At 35.1% G+C, this 22,508-nt stretch overlaps 2 protein-coding genes across 2 annotated transcripts; one reads left to right on the forward strand and one right to left on the reverse strand.

Annotated features, from left to right (window-relative positions):
* The first annotated feature begins 8,412 nt into the window (after window positions 1-8,412).
* On the forward strand, window positions 8,413-8,976 carry LOC148197695 (putative lipid-binding protein At4g00165). Its single transcript, XM_088116180.1, has one exon. It carries the CDS (start codon window positions 8,499-8,501, stop codon window positions 8,886-8,888), a length of 390 nt encoding a protein of 129 aa, XP_087972306.1. The 5' UTR covers window positions 8,413-8,498; the 3' UTR covers window positions 8,889-8,976.
* Window positions 8,977-12,060: 3,084 nt separating this feature from the next.
* Window positions 12,061-14,034, reverse strand: LOC148197696 (cytochrome P450 83B1-like). The gene is made up of 2 exons (XM_088116179.1): window positions 13,045-14,034; window positions 12,061-12,902 (listed from the first exon to the last, which is right to left on the reverse strand). Exons 1-2 carry the CDS (start codon window positions 13,936-13,938, stop codon window positions 12,297-12,299), a joined length of 1,500 nt encoding a protein of 499 aa, XP_087972305.1. The 5' UTR covers window positions 13,939-14,034; the 3' UTR covers window positions 12,061-12,296.
* Window positions 14,035-22,508: the final 8,474 nt, after the last annotated feature.

Here is a 22,508-nt window from a genome sequence, read left to right on the forward strand (position 1 = left end):
TTCTCAATACATCCAACCATCTTTCATAACTCTAACTTTTAGTTTTGAAACATTTTCAACTACCTTTTTCACCTCAAACTATTTTTAACTCCTCAAATTTTTCCAAATCAAACTTTGAGTTGATGTTAACTTTTAGGATACAATTAACTTAAATTAAACTCAAACAATTTTGTGGAGTGGACAATCAAAGTTTTCAAGTAAATTCTTTTGAAATTAGCATAAGGTCTTTTTTAAATCTTTCATCTAGATACATGTTGTTTATGGCTCATAAGATTATTGGTTTTGTGTTTAATGACACTTGCATATGGATCTTTGATCTTGGTGAAAAGATACACAAATTAACCAATAATAAGAAAAGGGTTTTTGTCATAAGAAAGCATGAAGATTTGAGGACAAATCCTTTTCAAAAGGGAGGGTATGATGACATATCTCTAAAAATTAACTCTTGTGTTGGAAAGGATAGTCTTTCAAACATATATATCCAACATAAGACAAATAAAAACTTCAAAGATGCTCCTACTCTCCAAGACCTTGATCGTTCATTTGATTTAAGGTGTATCTTTGTTGAAAGCTATATTCTTCATTTACTCACTATTATAACATTTGTTCTAACTTGTGTGATAAAATGAACATTTGACTCTAGTGGAGAAGGGCACAAAACTCCAAAGAAAAGAAGGAAGTTTGCCTTGTTCCATGTTGAAGATTTAAGGGCAAATCATTTTCAAGAGGGAGGGAATGATGGCAAATCCCCTAGCCATGGTCAAGCACTTTCAAGAGTGTGGAAGTCATCCATGAAGATGGTATCAAATCTACCTTGTAGGCTACAGTTGGAGCCATCATTAAGCATAGATTCAAGAGTAGTGTAGGATATTTAGGCCATTGTATTCGGCCATGTAGTGTAGGTTTGTTTAAGGCTTGTATTAAGGCCTAACTAGAATACAATTTTCCTTAAGTTAAACATCCAAACTAAGTGGAAAATGTGTGTGCCATGTGTCATGCTTTCATTGGAGAGGATTTTCTTTTATTAGTGGCCACATGGCTGATAATGCTAATTCTTACCATTATCTAAGCATAATTTTAGTAGCAAAATCAACTCTTCTTTAGCTTATTACTTGCTTAAATCATCTCTTTTATTTAGTTTTAGTATTTATCTATATTTTGAGCTACATAACGTAAATAATATTCTAATCCCTTGTTTTTTTTGATCTATTTCGATGTTAGGAAGATCCTCTATTACATTGAAGAGCCTCGGTGATCCAAGAAGTCATTGATTTAAAAGTCATTTTCGCTTAAGCGAGAATAATTTAGCTTAAGCGAGAATGACTATCTTCTCCAAGAAGTTTATTCTCGCTTAAGCGAGAATAATTTAGCTTAAGCGAGAATTCGGGCAGTATATATACTCACGAGGCAGAAAGAAAAAAGGGTCTTTGGTTCTTTGGAGGCGCGATTTCACGTCTGGAGCTCATGGAGGGCGCGAGGAGCTTATGGGAACATCTCCTCCTCTTCCTTTGGGTCTCCTTCTTCTTCCATCTTCCATGTTTGTAAGCTTTTGGGTTCTACATGGAAATGGAGAACCAGATTCATCTTGTTAGGGTTAGATGTAGCCTATGAACTCTTGTGTAATGAATGATTGTTTCGTATTTATAAATGCCTTTTCTATCTATTACTAGTATTCTTGTTTCCGATCTTAAAGCTTGCATGTAATGGGGACGTTCATGACTTGATTTTGGGGTTTCATTGAGCTAGGGATGGGATATGAAATCTTGAACTGAAACAAGAGTCCTTGTGGGTCATTGAGCCAGGGATGGGATATGATTCACATGTTGTCTTAGATCCTAGTTCTTAATGCATGTTTGCTTGTTAGATTGTCCAAGGGATTGGAGTTTGATAAGGAAAACCTAGGCTCTTTCACCTAAGGGATTAGGGCTGGAGTGTTTTAGTGGATTGACTTTAGTAAATTGATAGAGAGGAGATGAAATTGGTTATACACAAGAGTGCATTGGTGAAAACTAACCTTAACAATGTCATTTCATACCATTTCTAGTCTTTTCCATTTCCAAGTGTCTTCAATACCAAAGTCCAACCTTGTAATTACTTGTGAATTTATCTTTTTGCACATATTCTTAAATGATGAGTTGTTCTTGAGTCTAGATGAGTTGTTAATCGCACAATTTTCTAGTATTACGAGTCTCTTGGAAAAACGATACCTGGTCTTACCACGGTTTATTACTTGAACGATTTGGTGCACTTGCCAAAGAGATTAACAATGGCACTCTAGAAATGGAAAGGATTGTGTTTTGTGAGTGGCCACATGTTCTCCCATCATTGAGCGGATTTGTGGACACTTTTTCACTCCTTAAAAGGCCTCATTTTTTGCCAATGAGAGCAAAGGCCTCTTAGAGGTGTCTCCACCCTTGTATTTCTTCTTTGATGTTGAGTAATGTTATGTTTCCCATTTTTTGCCATACTACTCATCTTAGATAAAGAATAGAGCAACATATAAGGCCTCTCTAGTCACCTTCCTCCTTGAGTTAGCCTAACATCTCTTGGAGCCACCAAACACTACACCACCACCACCATATCTCCTAGAGGCCATGAGCTTCTACACCATCCACAACTTATTTCATCATCCCTGGACCCTTTACCATCACTTTTCCGCACCATCCATCCAAGGAAACACCTCTCCATGCACATCTCCTAGTTTTGGCCCAGCTTAGCTACAGAGGTTGCTATCACCCTAACCATGGTCAAACACTTTCAAGATAATGGAAGTCATCCTTGAAGATGGTGTCATCATGGAGCATGGATTAAGAGTAGCGTTTGATATCTAGGCCATTGTATTCAGCCATGTAGTGTATGTTTGTTTAATGCTTGTATTAAGGCCTAAGTAGCATAGGGTTTTTCTTAAATTACACATGCTAACCAAATGGAAAGTGTGTGCCATGTGTCATGCTTCCATTGGAGAGAATTTTCTTTTTAGAAGTGGCGACATTATCTCAAACGGGAACTAAGTTTCACTCAATGATTTCATAATACAATTATAATTAACAAATCGAACTTAATCAATCATTCATGCATACCAAGAGACAATGTGTAACATAAAAACTAAAAATGACATCACCAACAACCAATATCCATTAACTAAAAATCATACATTCAATAACCAGTCAAATCTCAAAACAAAAATTAACATATCCAATAACTAATAACTCATAACCAATAATCAATATTCAATATCATATTCTATAACTAATAACAAATAATCAACCAAAATACTAACCTTCTTCAACTGTTGAAAAGGGAAATCACCGAGAATATGGACAAGCAATGTAGAATGTACACAAGCAAGCAATGGAGAGGGAAGGTGTCACCACGGAGGTCCGCAAACTAGCGCACAAGAACTACACCAGAAAGCCAACGAAAACAATTTTTAATCGGTGCAAAATGATTTTAAACAGTGAAAAGTGGAAGAAAACCAACCTTCACGTTAATGACGAAAACAACATGCAAGAGGAAGAAGATAAACAGTAGCGAAGAGAAAAACACATCACTGTTGTTCAGGTTTTGGTTTGGTGTAAAAACACACCATTTAGACGTCGCGCCTCCCTAACCAACGTCTAAATGGTTGAATACGTCGCGCCCCCTACCCAGCCGACGTGTCAATCAGTAAAAAATTAATTTTTGGCGCTTAAAATGTGGCCTTTTCGGGGCTATTTGGTGTCCGATATAGGGGTAGCCGACATATGTATCGTATTTAGACGTAGGGGAAGGGCAGCAAACATCTAAATGCAACGAAATAGTTCCTTTTGGGTTACTTTCACATACTATTTGGTGTCGGATAAGGGGGTAGCCGACATCTATATGGTATTTAGACATTGGGAGATGACAGTAGACGTCTAAATGCAATGAAAAAAAGAGCCTTTTGGGTTACTTTCACAGACTATTTAGCATCCAATGGTGGGCAGCCGACGTCTATATGGTATTAGACATCGCAGACCTACTACAACCGACGTCTAAAAAGTAATTTTATTTACAAAACTGTCACCGGTCATTTTTAACGTTAGATTTCTTTTGGTTAGACGTTACACGCATGACGTTAACCGTTATTTTTGCACTAGTGCACATTATAAAAGGAAGGAATTGTGATTATACAACTATAAATCAATAGCCATACACAAAGAAATAACCTAGGTTAGCACCCTTTACCTGACTGGATCCAAGCTTCCTTCCTTTGCCTAACGCTTGCAATCTCAAGGTCTCTTTCACTTTTGCCCTTGCTTTCTCTCCAACCTTCTCAGGGTGTACTTTACGATCACTACACTTCACGACTTCTTTTCTCACATTTTCTACCTTTTTCTCTCAAGGTATTTATTTTTTCCTCACAGCTCTCTCCTCCTCCCAAGCATCAAACATTAACCCTAAATATAATCTCTTCCTTCTATCTTCTTTGTGAAATCACAGGGAAACTAATGCTTAATTACTATCGCAGGAGTTAGACAGTCTACAATAGCTACTAGATCTTTGTGTTTTTAAGCAACTGTTTAAGAAAACGTTTTAAGAAAGAAAAGCAATAACATAAGTATTTTATATTGGTTCACTCAATCTTGGGCTACCTCCATTCTCTCTCAAGAACTTTTGATAGGTTTAACTGATCTCATCTAAGATCACAACAAACCACTCCTGGTATGCATCGAGTATTCTGACCATTCCTGGTCTCCCTAGTCATTCTTAACTAGTTTGAGTTTAACCACTCCTGGTATTAACCCTAGACAACTGTCTTAAACGTTTATTTATCCTTAGCTAAAATATACAAGTGTTTTAATTCTCTTTAGAATATTCAAACACAATCATTGTTTGTTTACAAGTACAAATTTTGATAACTCTTAGTGAGAGGATAAATACAATACATTGAAATCTGAGAACTTGTGAAATTCTTTCTTTTGTTCTATGAACAGACTTAGACGATTTTAACTTCTAGAGAGAATAACAACATAACTATACAATGATAGCTAAAGTTTTAGTATTCTCTTGTGCGAGTCCTCCTTTTATAGTTGTCTTCAAGAGATGATCGTTACTTAAATTGAGTTGACCTTCTTTAGAGTAGGTAGCTTCATGTACGAAGATATGAACTTTTTCTACGCCTTAGGAAGAGTAGCATTGCTTTTGCAGTTAGAGCTTGTACGACTATGGTAGGACATAAAGCTTTAGGAAACATTCCAGGAATGTTTTTTTATTTCACAATGTATTTCTAATCCACGTGCCGTAATTTTGAGTAAGTATTGGTATTGTTAATATTCACACAGATAAAGAGAGAAAAAGAATAGCATACAAGCTACAATACATACATGCATTTAATTATATGTACGTTGATAGAGTGTTGAAGCATGTTTAGTAAAATAAACGTTTAGTGCAAGTTTAAGCTTTTTCAAGTAGTGACAAATGATAAGATATATAATGTTTATCACTTCTTTCTCTATATGCACTTTTTTCAAATGTTTAATCTTTTATGACACATAATGGTTTGTCTTATAAGTGTTTAATAAGAATGCACTTCTTTTCAAACATTATATATCTCTAAAAAATATTTCGTTAAATGTTTTTTGTTAAACTTCAAAACTCGAGATGCTAGACAATATATTCTCTTTAGACTATCTTGGGTGACAAGGTTGTCCTTCTTCATTAAGAAGGTCAAAAGCACCGCTTATGAGGCTTAAAGGCCAAGCTAGGGTTCTCTCTCTTTCAAGACAACTCCTTTTTGACCTAGTTTCTATAACACTAGTTTATCTTTATAATCATGCGCCCTTTTACTTTATATTTGTGCAAGCAAGCCCTTTTCCCAAACTTGTAAAAGGGGCTTTCTTAAACTATTGTAAGATTTGAATATTTTGATATCATATACTTTATATTTAACGACATTGTGAGAGTCATCTCCTTTGAAAGTGTCTTCTTCCTGTTACCTTATCTTCATATTTCCATTCAAGTGGTAGTACACACCACTAATCTTGGATTGGTGAGCCTTAATGTCCCTCTAAGTTGTGTGCCTTCACCCTTTACCCCCCCCCCCCCTCCCTCTTTATCCTCTCTTCTCTTTTTTATTTTTACCTTTACTTATATTCACATATTTTGTCTCCATTTGTATTCTTGTTTTAGTTTCCATTAATTGAACTTATCTTCTTCTCTTTGAGCCTTCAAAGTGAACCTTCATATTTAGATAAGCTTCTTTATCTTAATATCCAGTAAGGATCTTCCTTGTGCTTGCACTAGTAAAAAAAGAGGTTTTTAACTCGCACATTACGCTTCGATTTTTTTGAAACCAAAGCGTATCAAAACACGGTGACAATTTCGTAATTTTTGCGAAACTATATGCCTCGGTTCAATTGGAATCGATGCCTAAAGGGTATACTGCCTCGGTTCTCTGACCAATCGAGGCAAAAAACTCTGCTTTCCTTCTGCAAATTTGCTTTTTCACCTGCGAACTTTTTCAAAATAGGCTTACTGTCTCGGTTCTCTGACCAACCGAGGTAAAAAACTCTGCTTTCCTTTTGCAAATTAGCTTTTTCACCTGCCAACTTTTTCAAAATAGGCTTACTGCCTCGGTTGTGTGCAGAATCGAGGCAGTATGTCCTGCCAAAAGCTGACATCCTCTGAATCTGAACGTTTCAAATCAATTTTGTTAGCCTTTACTGCCTCGGGTGCATTTGAACCGATGTCTTAAGACCTTTATGTCTCGGTTTAACCCCGAACCGATGCCTATAGTTTTTTTTTTGCCATTTATAATTTTTTTTTTGAATTTTTTATGATAGGTTTAGGCATCGGTTGTCTTTAGAACCAAGGCAGTATAGTCTTATTACCTCGGTTGTTTACTTAACCGAGGTAATAGCTTCTTCAATTTTTAAATTTCAGACCTTTCATTCTCCCCTTCCACAACCTTCTCACCACCACCATCCTCAACTCCCACCAAACAAACTTAACCTTAGAGTCACCATCCTCAACTCGCTCCGCCGCCGCTGCCTCCACCATCGATCGTCGCCGCTGCCTCCACCATCGGTCGTCGTCGTTGCCTCCAGCATTGGTCGTCATTGTTGCCTCCACCGTTGGTCGTTGCCGCTGCCTCCACCATTGGTCGTCGCCACTGCCTCCACCACCGATCGTCGCTACTGTCTCTACTTCTCTCACGCGAACTACGTTGTTCGTTGTCGCCTTTGGTTGTACGTTGTCGACACTGGCTGTTCGTCACCGTCTTCGGCCGTTCATCATCGCCTTGAGCCGTTTGTCGTCGCCTTTGACCGTTCGTTGCCGCCTTTGGCTGTTTCGTCGCCGCCTCCGTTGTCCCAAATAAAAAAGAAAAAGAAAATATTTTGAAAAGCAAAAGTCCCCATTTTCTAAAAAAAAAATAAAAAAAAGGCATCTACCGCCTCGGTTCGAAACCAACCGAGGCAAAAAAACTCACACATATTGCCTCGGTTCAAAACCGAGGCAAAAAGGTTACCCCTTTTTGCCTCGCCTGTATATACCTCGGTTTAGGAACTACGGTCATAAACTCAAAACAACCGAAGCAATAGCCCTTCGTTGCACTAGTGTTGCCAAATCAGCATCACACAATATATTGCTAAATCTAAAATGAGTTTTTATCAATGTCAAATAATAATATTATTTTCACATTTTGTGTATATTTTTAGGCAAATATTTTACCATTTATTAAAATAAATTAATATTAAATGTTTTCTAAAATATGGAGAGTTTCAAAGTCTGTGTAGGATGCAATAAACGAAAATGATTTCCAAGACTTCCAGTAAACATTCAGAAACGATTACTAAACATTTTTAGATAAGAGGAAATAATGAATGGTGTAATATAACGAAACTTCGATGAAACATGTTTGTTATCGGATGATACAAAATTTATTGGTGCAATATTTTTTAAGATATTAGGACGTGAATGGAGTAATATATCGAATCTTTGAAAAGAAAAAATGTGTTATGCGTTTGGTTTGTTATAAGATGATATAGAATTTATTGATGTAATTCCTAAGGCGAAAAACTAGGCTAATTAGGAGGCTTGAATTGCGTTGAAAACTTTTCTGATAGTAGTTGTCAAAATATTCTTATTGTCTTTTAATTAACATAAATGGATATCAAAGACCTTTAATCTACAAATAGAAGAGAAAAAATATATAATTTATATATCATATTGCATTACATTATTTATTTTAATCTATTTAACTATTTTTTATGGTATAATATCTAACTGGTAAATGATACAAGAGTTGGTAAATGATGTAAGAGTTGTCCTGTCTGTCTAGACTTTCTAAGAGTAAAATAGCCCAATTTTAACAATGTTAATTGATGTCAAAACCAACTAAAAGTGACAAAAACAAGCTAGATCACTATCCATTCACGGATCACTCTTGGCCACAAATTTAGCACAGCCTATCCTCTGCGAAATCCAACTATTTAGAAACGGCGATATTTCCACGATGGCAGTTTCGTTTGAAGAAAATGATTCCGAAGTACTCAAAGTTGGTTTGCACGTTTACACTGCTCAACTTGTTTTTCATCAGTTCTTTTGCATGGGATAATCTCCCTTGTCCTCCAAAATCCAATACCCCACCGCCTTCAACTGCACCGCAGAAATGCCCCATCAACACGCTCGAGTTTGGTGTTTGTGGAAGTTGGTTAGGGTTGGTAAGAGAACAAATTGGAAGTAAACCAAGCGAGAAGTGTTGTACCGTGGTGAAAGGTGTCGCCGATCTTGAAGCGGCACTGTGCTTGTGCACTGCTATTAAAGCCAATGTGCTGGGACCTGTCAAGCTCAACGTTCCCGTTGCTCTTACTTTGCTCGTCAATGCTTGCGGGAAGAAGGTTCCATCTGGATTTGTCTGTGCTTAGAATAATTTACAAATAATGTGTCTGTCTTTTCTGTATCTGTTGCTTTCAGTTTAACTAAAATTGCTGCTATCAGGCTTTCATTTGGGGATACTGAAGTCCATCACAATGCTGTATTTCATGCGTGTTATTATTAGTGTTTCTATCATCAATTTGATAGAACAGCCTACTTTGCCTTGTTGCTAAAAAAATGTGGGACCAAATTTAGAACATTTAAAATGTTAGAAAAGAAAGGATGGGTTTGTTACAGGTGAATTGGTTTTAAAATTATTTTTGAAAAGAATTTATTTCCATAAAATAATTTCAATTTAAAAGTATGATGCAATTAACATAAGAATTAATTGATAAAAACACAAATAGCTTTTTTTATACGGGTTAGAAAGAACATTTTATACTCATTTTGGAATTGATAGAAAAGCAACGGATATAAAAAAGTATTGACTTTTTTATACCGATTTGATATTTGGTTAAAGATACAACTAATATAGAAAGTGAAATGTTCAAACCAACTCTCTTTCTCCATTCCATTCATCTATACAATTTGTTTCCTACTGATTGACTTGTTGTTGTTGTTCGCTTTTAGGAAAATTTCACAAGTCACTGTCAGATATATTATCTTTATCTTATTCTTTCTTTTGTTTTTAATTAGTTTGCTATTACTTTTTATTTGTATTTTGGGCTTAGCCCATATTTCTTGTCATCTGTCGTTTTTTACAACGGCACTATCTACTGATGCCGGTAGCACCATCGTCTACAGTTGCCACTACAGAAGTTCTAGTTTCGACCGATGATCTCATGATTTTGATCTTCAGTCAGGCGACCACTATACTGTCAACGACACTTTCATTAGAGCTTTTACACATTCTTAATGCCTTTTGAAGTTGTGGATATGCTTCCTTTTTTGTCGTGTGTGGTGGCACGTCTCGTCTCCTCTTAGGAAATGATTTAGAGCGTCGAGGTTCACTCTTTTTCCTCTTTCAAGTTCGTCGTGCGTGGACGCACATCCCATCTCTCAGGAAGCTATTCAGAGCAACAATGTTGCTCTTTTTTTTCTCTTTCGGGGGCCTTAATAGGAGAATCTTTGATTTTTCAGGTTTCTCTCTCGTGTTCACCAATAGCTTATTCCGCTGTTGTCTCTTATGGTCTCCCTTCTATCACCATTGCATTTGACCCTTCCATATATAATTTTTCTCCCGTGACAAATATGGTTTTTGTTAGTTTATTTGTAGTCGTGATGGCTCTTTAACAATGACATCTCTTTCCAACAATGCATTCCTCAACAACGATTTGTAGGAAGAGATTTACATGAAGCAACCTCACAAATTTGTAACTCATGGGGAGTCTTCTAGGTTAGTATTTAATCTTCTATGTCATCTTCGTAAATCATTAACAATTTGGTGTCAGTCGACTGTAGAAGCAAATACTTTCACTAAGTTTTTATTAATTATATTAGTAACAAGCTTGGTACATACGATTAGTATGTTTGAGCTTGAAGGAGAGTGTTAAATATATTATCTTTATCTTTTATCTTTAGTTAGTTTGTTATTATTTCTTATTTGTATTTTTGGCTTAGTCCATATTTCTTCTATTATAAATAAAGTAATCTCATACATAGTTTTTCACTATATTCAACAGTAACAATAAATTGAAGAAAGGAGGTTAGGGCCCAGAGATCTCATGAATTGGAAAAAGAGAAAGAAAGTGAGAAATACTTGAATTGGGAATTGGAATAGTTAACAAATGCAATGTGGGGTTTAATTAATAGTGTGGTCGTGAAATGAAATGAAGTAAGCAATAAAAAAATAAAAGCACCAAGAGAAGGAAACATGTTTCCCTTTTCAAAGTATAACCTTCTTTTATACTTCCCTCCTCCTAGTTTCAGTAACACTTTCACTTCTAGAAAAAGGAGGTGAATCACTAAGGACTACTTAAGTACCAAGTTAACTTTAAGTCCTTTTGTACCTTATTTTTCAAAGGGACTTAGACTTGAAATACAAGAAGACAGACACTAAGCTACCACAACTAAGAAAAACAATTAAAGCTAATATATGCGACCTAATGGTGAAGTTAGAAGGAACTTTGGTTCCCTCACACTTACCAACTACAAAACGCAATATTACTTAAAGTTCAATGTTTTGTTAGGACACATCCTAACAACCGAATATTACAAGTTCAGAAAGAAGAAAGCATAAAATTACAACTTAAAATGAAATATAGACAAATCATTCTTCTCTAAGTGTTTACTTTCTTATCTTCTTGTAACTCCACCAATACCTCAAGCTCCCACTAGATCTCCATCACCTAAGATCCTACCTTTAAGTGTTGGCTCACCACAAAGACAGACCTAACACTACAAAAGCCAAAAGAGTCAAATGAGAAAGCAATAAAAAGATCTAAAATGAACAAAATGAATAACATGAGACAATCAAGAAATTTAATGGTCAAGAAAGAAGTTTAGCACAACAAAATAAAATCCTAAAGAAAAGCTCTAGATTTGATAAACAAAACCAAAAATTACTAAACTAGAATATGGTGCTTTTGTCTTTAACAAGTTTTGTGCAAATGGTGACCTATGACCACAATTTTAACACCAATTGCAAGTGACAAGGCTGTAAAACAATAGCCCCAAACCTAAATTACACAAGCCAAAATTCACATGAAATTGCTCACAAAAGTTGGTGGAAATGGTACATGTATATATGCATATACTCTTTACTTTCGCTTTTTACTTTTTGATTTTGTACTTTTTTTGTCTACCTTTTCTTTTATATTTTTTATCTCGATTACTTTTCCAGCCCATAAAAAAAATACCATACACCACATATCAAGGTTCAAATGTACTTTTGAAAGTTCAAAGGTTCACAAAATGCCATATAAAATGAAAAAACCTACTAGAATCAACATATAATATGAAACTAAAAAATGACACAAAGAAAACCTAACTCTAAAAACTTGTTGATGATCTAAAAAACATACTTGAACATATAATTTTGAGATTTTTCAAATCTCAACTAAGAGGTAATGACATAAGATATAATGACTTAAAAGACTAGACAAGACTCCAAACAACTTGAATGGATTAAAAATCAAAATGAAAAAAACTAAAACATGAATAAAGACTCGAAAAAACAAAGATCATGATATCCTACATATTTAGGAGCATTTAACAACCGAAACAAATTTGATAACTACAAAATCACTTTATTTGATGGTCAAAACGGTGACTAAATATAAGAATTTATTATACTTTTTAGAGTCATCGATTTAGAACCGTAAGTTTGGCACTGAACAATCCAATCGCTATTTATACGAACTAATTTCACTACCAAGTGATTGGATTCTTTATTTTCCTTCTAAAATCTCATGACACACATTTTGCAGTGGGAATCAGAACCTTGTTAGTTGTTACATTCAAATACGTTTTTTGGCAAAAGCGAAAAGATGATTCTTCTTGTGTCGAGCAAGGCCTGGCAGACCCTCAGTGTCTATGTCTTGAGGTTTCATCCCTTCGGGCAACTCCCAGTGGAATGAATTAAGAAGATTTGCAGTTATGAGCTCCACTGATGCAATTCCCAGCGATATGCCAGGGCAAATTCTACGCCCTGCACCGAACGGAATAAACTCAAAATCATGTCCCTTAAAATCTATCTCACTGTTCAAAAACCTCTCTGGCCAATATTCTTCTGGGTCTTTCCAAGCTTCAGGGTCCCTCTGAATGGCCCACCCGTTCACATACACTATTGTCTTTGCTTCTATTTCATACCCATCTATGCTGAAACTTCTAATGGCTTCTCTTGGTACCAGTGGTGTTGGTGCATAAAACCTAAGTGTCTCTTTTATCACTGCCTGCAGATATTCAAGCTTTTCAACATCCTCTTCCTCTATGAACTCCTTCTTGCCACACGCATTTCGAATTTCTTCTTGGGCTTTCGCCATTGCTCTTGGGTTCTTCATCAATCCGGTCATTACCCACACGGATGTGGCTGCAGTTGTGTCAGTCCCTGCCACAAGTATGTCCTGTGACAGTCAAGTAGCATTTCTAAGGTTATGTTGTGATTTATAATCCACTTAGTGCATGGATTTGGGTGTCATTGAGCATAGTTAAAGACCAAGTAATTCATATTTAGCAGTAACAAAATACAAAAGCGTGAACACATACCAAGATGATAGCTTTGATTTGATCTTGGGTGAGGTCTATTGACAAGCGACCCTGCTTCTTAAGCTCAAGCAGCACATCGACAATATCCTCGTCTTCATTTTGTTTGACCCTGTTCGGATCTAGGTGGTCGTCAATGACTTCTTGGAAGAAAACATCCAAGGCCTTGAAAGTGTTTTCAAGACGGCCAAACAAGCCGGTGAGTTTATCGATCCACCCCAAGAACGGAATGTAATCCGAGACAAAGAAAGAAAGGAACATAGCCTGTGAGTCGTTTAGAAGCCCATGGAACCTGCTTCTCTCAGCTCCTTCTTCATCGTACTTTTTCCCAAATGCAACCCTACAAATGATGCCGCTTGAGACCGACATCATGAGCTCACTCAAGTTGGTTACTTTGGAAGAACGAACATGCCCAGATAAAATTTCCATCATCTGTTTGACTTCAGATTTTCTCACACTGGAAAAGGTGGAGATCCGTTTGGAGCTGAAGAAATGGACGACACAGATTTTTCTAATTTCTCTCCAGTAGTCGTTGAAGGGAGAGAAAATAATCTCTTGGCCGTTGTATGAGAGTTTTAGAGGGCCAAGGGAGGGAGGCCTGGTGCAGACATCAATGTCATGGTCTTTGAGGATTTCCTTGGCTAGTTTTGGAGAGGAAACAACAATGGCTTGCTTGAAGCCTAATTGGAGGGAGAAAAGGGGACCATAGACCTTTGAGAGCTGCTCCAGCTGGATATTCAATTTTGAACTATCAATTTGGTGAAGATTGCCAATGAGGGGAAGACCTCTTGGACCCGGTGGACGAGACCTTGATGGCTTCCGTTTGCCTCTCTGCTTCTTCAACAGGATCACTGCCATAACCGAAAGACAAAAGATAATCAACAAAAGTCGCACCATTTTCAATGAGGCAGAGTTACTTCCAAAATGTCCTGATTTATGGGTGGTGGTGATATTTCAACGAGGGGACATTAAATAGTATATTTTTCATAGCTAGAGATAATTTAATGAAAGATAACTTATTTTTTACTATTTTAATATGTCGTACTATTTAAGCGTTGAGACTAATAATTTTGATTTTTTTTCTTGTGTAATTGTTTGAATGTTTTTATTTGAGAAATCATGATGGATTTATGAACTCTACGAATAGAAAATATTTTAAAAATAATAATAGATTTTAACGACATTATTTCAATTGATTTAAAATTCAAACAATTCTTATTTCATCATTCAAGATATTAATATATAATTTTAGTTTTTTTAACTTAAATATATTATTATATAAGTAAAATTAGTTTTAAAATTGATGTTGTTACTGTCAGGATTGACTTTGAAGGAGACCCAAAAATTCTAGTGCATTGTTTCTGGACAGCTATTTCAGGATGGCACCGATATCATAATTCAAAGACAAATCTCCTTTGTATACGAATAAATATCATTATCTTCTTTAGAACCAGTCTTTTATTAACAACTGCATTTAGCACTACAAATAATTCCGAAATTATATTATTTAAAGGCAATAAATAGTTAATCTTTTTAGGGTTAAATATGTTTTTAGTCCCTAAACTATTGGCCGTTTTTGGTTTTCGTCCCTCTTTCAAAGTAAGGTACAATTTGGTCCTCATTCTTTTCGAAACGTTCGTTTTAGTCCTCGAAAACTAAACACTGTTTAAAAATTTGGTCCTCATTTAGCAACAAATGAGGACTAAAACGAACGTTTCGAAAAGAATGAGGACCAAATTATACCCTACTTTGAAGGAGGGACGAAAACCAGAAACGGCCAATAGTTTAGACGGCCAATAGTTTAGAGACTAAAAACATATTTAACCCATCTTTTTATTATAAATAACATCAAACATAGTTTTATAATTATATTATTTAGAATACATGAAATAACGTACAAATAGTTATAACTTAGTAGTAAATTGATTATAACTTTTTAATATTTATTAAATTTAAGATTTTCTTTATTAATACCTTATTTAAAACTAAACACTACGTATTTTTCTTTTTATAAAAATATAGAAATATATTTTTCAACATTTTTATTCATAATCTATTTTTATTTTTTGTAATTGTAGTGGAATGAAAAGTGTTAAACAAAATGACGAACAAAAAGAGTAATTTTTTTTATAACAAGTGAAATTCATTAGTAACATTTTCGTAATAGAAGAAAATATTATTATAACATACTTTGAAAGATATATCATAATAGATGAACACTGTGACAAAATTAAAATTACGTTCAAAATATATCATGACAGGTGTAAAGAGACATAAAAGACTTGTTATGACTATTACATAATTGTCATAGAGTTACTTTTTTTATCTTCATTTCACATTAGTGCCCTTTTCTTCCTCTTTTCACGTTTTCTTCATTTTCAACCATCTTTGTTTATCATAATTTTTTTTTCTTTTCACTTCACGTTTTCCGTCCTTGGCCTCCGTTCCATCAACGAAGAGTAAGCGAGGGAAAGCACGAGCTTTTGAGAGAAAAATAAGGAACCATAATCCCTTTCTTCTTTAAATTTTTTTGCTTTTCCCAAATTAAACCCTATAACCGAGAGTGAAAGGAGTTGAGAGGCACACCCAGACCTTCCTTCATGAGTGAAAACCACACCTAAACTTTCGTTCACGAGCGAAAATAGTGTGTGAATCGAGAGAGATCGTGTGACGAGGTGAGAAATGGAGAATGAGCTTGGTAGGAAGCTATCTTAAGTAGGAAAGGAAGGATCGACCAAGGTATGGGAGCTAACCCTGTTTGTGTTTCATTGGATTATTGGTTCAGGACTTTCGCATGTTTCTTTGAATTATTTTTGTTGGTATGAAATATGGCGTAGTTACTAGTGTATTAAAAGCATGAATGTTGTTTCGCTGAGTTAATTTTAGTATGATATATTGCTTCTGAATTTGGATGTTATTATGCTTGTAGTGTTGTGTTATCATGTTTGTTGGAATATGATGTACCTGGTGCAGTTCATTGTACATATATGCAATTGGTTTAGATTAAAAATGGAACAGAATAGTGGAGGAAAAGTAGTATTTTGATGCATATAATGTTAGCATAATGGAAGTTAAAGTTGGAACCTTTTATATGCGTATTGAAAATGATTTCTGGTGCATAACTAATGTAGATTGGTTAAAGGTGCTAGTTCCTCTTTAAATTAATCTTTATTTTGAGAGTGAACCCTGGGTTAGGTGTGGGTTTAGAGTTAGATTCTAGTAACTAGTTAAAGGGTTTTGGAGCAACAAAAATTGGTCCTTGAACCATCTTTTCTTTAGTAAACCGTGCAGTATCAATGAACAAAACCATGGCCATAACTCTTTTGTTTCACTTATCATTGTTTCATTTCAACCTTTTCCTTAATAAAATACGTTGCAGCCCATAATTTTATTTTGGTTGCTGCCATGCTATGTTCGGTACATGTGTTTAGACCATGTGTTGTCTAAATTAAAGCTAACCAAGGCTGGCTTTATTGTTAAGCACGGTGCAACTGTCCAGTTTTCACATGCCATGAAGGTTTAGTTCAAATCTTGGAACTTGATCTTACTTTGCCCCTGAGTGCACAACTGAATGAATGTCAAATCAAAAATTTATGGACTACACTAGTTTTGGTGTTACACGAAAATTTTAATTTTCTTATTTCTTGATTGAGCCATACGTACCTGTTGGTGTATATGGTTTATAAAATCATTCTCCTCTTTGAAAACTCTTTTCAATTGAGTCAAGGGTGTTGGTTATAAATTTTAAATCTTAGACCATACTTTTAGGAAAAAAAATTTAGAAACCATGTAGAACTATTGAACAAAACCAGACCATGTGTTATGCTATTATCCTTGTTACTCCTACCACATTCAGATGCTGTCTTACGTGGTCACTTTCTCTGCACCTTATTTTGGTCCCCTTCACCTTTCTTATTTGAAACTGTAATTTGTGCTTTAGTAAGGAGCTAGTTGTCTAACTTACTTTTCTTGGAAAACAACCATTGAAGGATGTATTCAAGAAGTTGTTAACTTAACGTGTGTGGAAGATATGATGTCATGACTCATAATTTATATAATATCTTAGTTTCTTGGAATAAAAATGCTGGTAAGTTTTATCCGTTGTCAACACCCAATATGTTTTTTTATTTTATGTAATTTTATTATGTTTTATTATTTTATTTTATTTGATTATTCTATTTTTATTTTTATTTTATTTTATGTTATTTTGAGTTTTATTTTCTGTTATTCAGATATTTTATTTTATTATATTTTTACGTTAGTTTATTTTGTTAATTTTATTTTTATCTTCTTTTACTTTAATCCGTTTGTTAAATGTTCTAGAAAAAAAACAAAAAATGGCAAAGGTCAACGTTCTCGGTCTGTTTTCTTTTTCTTCGTTTCCACGCTGTCTCCCATTCTTGTGCAAATCTTCTTCTGCTACGCCATCCATGCATTTACACTGCGTTTAGCTAGCTTACCTTAAGAGAAAACACAGCAGAGCACGGGCTGTTGCAGGAAGCAACCATTTGACAGGGCCACGCCTTTGACCTTGGCTTCGTCTGACTCATGAATATGGCTAATGGAGGAGAGAGCAGGAAAAGAAAGAAACGTTGGCTACAGGAGAAACATTTTTTGAATCAAAAGGCGGAAGAGCAAAGAAAAAAGGAGGAAGCACCAACATTATTCACTGAGACACTACTCTCAACTCCTCAAGAATTTCCTCCATCAGGCACACCCAACATTCCCCAACCTACATACTCATTCACTCATTTTCCTAGCCTCTACGATTACAATAGAAACTCCAACCTTTGTCTCCCTCGCAAGCCACCATCGACTGCTTGGATTCTCCACTAAACCTTGACTCCCATCACCCAATCATCAACCATAATCCATATTCACACATCGCCATAACCATCTTGACACTTATGCTACTACCAACACCCTTCCACCATCTTCATCTCAATCAAATATTCATTCTCATCCTTCTTATCATACTTCTCTCCTATTTCCCCTGCATTCAAACAAAAACAGAGAAGCCCAAATCAACATCCTGTTCGACTTCACCCATCAACCACCAAAAATCCCAAGGGCCACTCCCATGCAAAGACAGAAAACACAATACAGTGGAGGCATTCCCAGTCACGACATTGTGGTGTGGCGGTGTCGCGGCAGCATTGGCGAAGAGCCACGATTCGCGGTAGTGAACCTGGGAAAAGATGAACCCCATTTGAAGGGGGAAGGTGAGAAGGTAGCATCGGTAGCGGCCTCCAAGGCTGACGGCGGCGAAGCAGAGACGGTCACCGGCATCAACAATGCGGTATCGGCGGTGGCTCCGACCGGTGGGAGGGGAGCGTCGGCGAAACCATGGCCTGGTGTTTGTTTGTCCACGAGAAAGTGGGGGTTCCTGTTTTGTGTTGAAGAAGAGGAGCTGATTTGGGGTAAGGGCAGCTTTCTTGGCTTCTTTTGTTTGAAGCTTCTTTTGTTTGAAGTAGTGACCCTGTTGTGAATCTAGAAGAAGGAAGAAACCTGGTTTCTGATCTGAGAGAAAAAATGGGCCTTGGGCTTGGACCGTACCTCTACAAATTCATTGCTGCACCCTATCCTCGTGGTCTCGTATTGTACACACATTCCTGGTTTTTAATCTTTGCGTCCCTACTCTTACTGAGCTTTTCTTATTTTGTTGTTGTCTGAATTTTATTTTATGCATTTGTGTTTTTCATCTTTTTGTTGATTATTAGTTTTTTTTACTGCATGTGACCTCTTGTAAGATACCCCACCCCTTTGCCTTGTATTCCACTTCACATACTCATTTTTCTAATGAAAATATCTAATAAAAATCATAAAAAATAAAAACTAAAAAGAAAAAGATAAAATTATAAAATTAAAAAATGGTTTTAGGACATCTGATACATCTTGGTTTGCAAATAAATAAATAAAATTTTTATTTGTTAGTTTTTTATTATATAGATTACAAAATAACAAAAAACAAATAGCCTTACTGTTTCTTAATTATTTAGTACCTTTTTAATAACTATAGAATAATTTTAATTTGTTTCAATTTTAAGTCTCTTTAAACATACTTACGCAAATAGTACTTTCACTTTATATTTTATAATTTCATTTTAAATACTTATGTAAATAATATTGTAATTTTTATAAATAGTTATGTAAATAATATCATTGTTTCTTTTCAAATACTTAGTAAATATTATTCTTATTTTATATTACGTAATTGTTATTACTATTTTTATAATTTATTTTAAATATTTTTGTAAATACTATTCTCATATTTTAAAAATTACAAAAAAATGAAAGATAAAAAGTAAAAATTATAAAGCAAAAAAAAATTAAATATCATTCTAATGATATGAGTACTCGTGCGATCGTCCGCATCGGCCTAGTATTTAATATCCTCAATCTTAAAAAATTAAACAACGGTATGAGTACTCGTGTGATCGTCCGCATCGTCCTAGTACTTAATACATTTTTTTCACTTTTAAAAATAATTAAAAATAATAATAATAACAAAAACAATGTTTTAAAGGTATGAGCACTCGTGTGATCGTTCGCATCGTTCTAGTGCTTAATACGTTTCATTCTCCTTTTAAGAGTAATTAAAAATATCTAAATATCATTCTAAAGGTATGACTACTCGTGTGACCGTTCGCGTCGTCCTAATACTTATTACCTTCATTTTCTCAAAAATATTTAAAAAAGTATAAAATCTTTAAAAACTAAAAACATCCATATTTTCAAACAACAACAAACAATCTTTCAGCCAGAACTACGTGATCTTTGATTCTCCATCAAGAGTGGAGATACGTAGGAGCAAGGCATGCCCTTGTCAGGTTCACTTCCCAAAAATCCAAAATTATCCATAAGCATTTCTAAACAAATTTTCTAAACAATTTCTCAAACAAGCTTTTTAGTTTCCAAAAAGAACTATGTAACCCTGATTTCTCATTTTGAATGAGAATACGTAAGAGCAAGGTCAATCCTTGTCGGACCCAAAAAACTAAAAAATATATTTTGTTTCTTTAGAGTTTTATTTTCGGGGATAGTTAAACATTTTGAAAACCGCATTACATTCGCGTATCTAATTAAAAGTATTGCCTTCAGGCAGGCGCGGTAGAGTGCTAATACCTTCCCTACGCGTAACCGACTCCCTAACCTAGAATCCGGTTTTCGCAGACCAAGTCTTTTTTTGTGGTTTTTTCATAGTTTTCCAGAATAAACTATGGTGGCAACTCCAAATCTCTTTAAAGGCTAGTGTTTATTCTTCAGCTCATATAGGTATTGTTGGTTTGTAATTGTTCAATGGAAAATTATGTTACGAATGAGAAGCATTGATGCTTTGAAGTGATTTTGATGATGATACACTTGAAGACTTGAAGAACTTATATTGTAAATGTTAAAAACATTCATTGTAGAAATCATTTGTATAGGAACTATTTTACAATTGGAAGCATTTAGAAAGTTTCCTAAGTTAGTGATTTATTACGTCAATAATCGATTAACACAAGGCATAATTGATTATCACAAGCAAAATTACAAAAGGATTTAACGCGGAAATAACCGATTATCAAAGGGGATAATCGATTATCACTGCAAGTTTTGATATTGTCCAGGGTTTGGCAATAATCAATTATCACTAAGAATAATCGAATATCATGTTTTCTAAAAATCCATAATGACCTGAAATAAACGAGTATCACTTATCCTGGAGAAACAATAGCATATGTGAAAAAGCGCTTCACTCGTATCGTCAACCATCTCACAAGATGGGGTAAGACTTTGATACTGATGAATTGAATGTTAAAATCTTAAAGTCTTTGGACAAGTCTTGGTAGCCCAAGGTGATCGCTATCTCAGACTCACAAAACTTATCCTCAATGTCCATGGAAATTCTGTTTGGAAAGCTCTGTGAGCATGAGCTTGAGCTCCATAGATTGACTGTTGAAGAAGACCAAGTCAAGAAGAAGACCTTGGCATTTAAAACCGAAGTCCAAAAGGAAAAAGCTCAAGAACGAAAGATGATTTTGATGATGAGCACATGAGTCTCATGATCAAAATATTTGCCAAGTTTATGAGAGCAAAGGGTAAGGACAAGTTCAGAAAGGAGAAGAAGGATAACCAAGGGTCCTCTTTTAGCTTCAAGTGTTACGGGTGTGGAGAAAGAGGGCATGTCAAGGCGATTAAAACAAGTTGGTTACTAATCAGATTGCAATGCTCCCAATCACTGATGATAAATAAATCATTCATTCATCTCAACCATAATCCAACTCGAATCAATCAACTAAGGGGAGACTAAAATGAGTTTTCATGACAGCGAATTAAGAAAACGCACACAACAGATTTAATCACTTCTACCATCATTAATTAGACCACTAAGCATGAACCAATAAGCAACGTACACAACAAATTAAATACAATGTAGATTAACAAGAACATAATCACAGTTAAGCTCCAATTATATCATAGGAATATTATAATCTTCCTAGCTACCAACCCAAGGGATTTAAGCTTCCATTACAACAAATTTCAATACAACAAAACGTTCAACCAGAAAACGAAATTCAATGCATAAACCAACTTCAATGCAGAAACGAAATTGGAATGGTGAAACCAAAAACGAAGCAATACTGGAAACACAAATTCAGCACAACAAAACGAAAGCGAATGCAATGCAAGACAGGAAACGAAAATGAATACGAAATGAGCTTCAAACTTAAAACTGAAAACGAAATGAGCAAACAAATTCAGGCAGCGAAAATGATTAAGTGAAGGAAAGCAAACAAGCTAAGCAGTCCAAGACAATAAAACGAAATTAACATTAAACTTCAAATTAATTCTAAAATAGAGATGAACAAGGAGGAAAGAAATGAAAATTCTAAACAATGGAGAGCTCTCCTCTTTGTCCAAGAAGCCGAAAATGAAAATAACATAGAATAGGAGAGTGCTAAGGGTGGTTGCTGCATGGGCACCAAAACCTAGGTTAGCCCCCTTTTTGGGCCTTTTCTAATTCACTAAAATTTGGCCCAATGTGTAGTCTGCCCAAAATACACTAAAAATGAAATAAAAAATGAAAAAGAAATATAATGCTAATGTGGATGAATGAAAATGACGTGGCAACCCTCTTAAAATCTCAATTATAATTCCAAAGTTTCCCTTGAAAATAAGAATGGAAATAATTAAGCTCAAATAGTTCAAATGAATTAAAATAAGAATTACTGGTCAAATTAAGTCCAAATAGCAAAACTGAGGAAATATTGGACAATTAAGCACAACTCATTAATTAAACTTGGTGCGAAAAGTTAAGTGAATATGATAAAATAATGATTCATCAAAGGGACTCTACCAACTTGTGTACTAAGGATGTTTGAACTTGTTTGGATACAAGTTAGAAGTGTTGTTGTGAATTTATCTACTAGAAATATATAGCTTTTCCTTGTAAAGAAGCTCTTCTAACAACAAACTCTCTCATA

This window comes from Vigna umbellata, chromosome 5 (genome assembly GCF_029865625.1).
Source record: "Vigna umbellata cultivar VRB3 chromosome 5, Vumbellata_1.0, whole genome shotgun sequence".
In the NCBI taxonomy this organism is placed as follows: Eukaryota; Viridiplantae; Streptophyta; class Magnoliopsida; order Fabales; family Fabaceae; genus Vigna; species Vigna umbellata.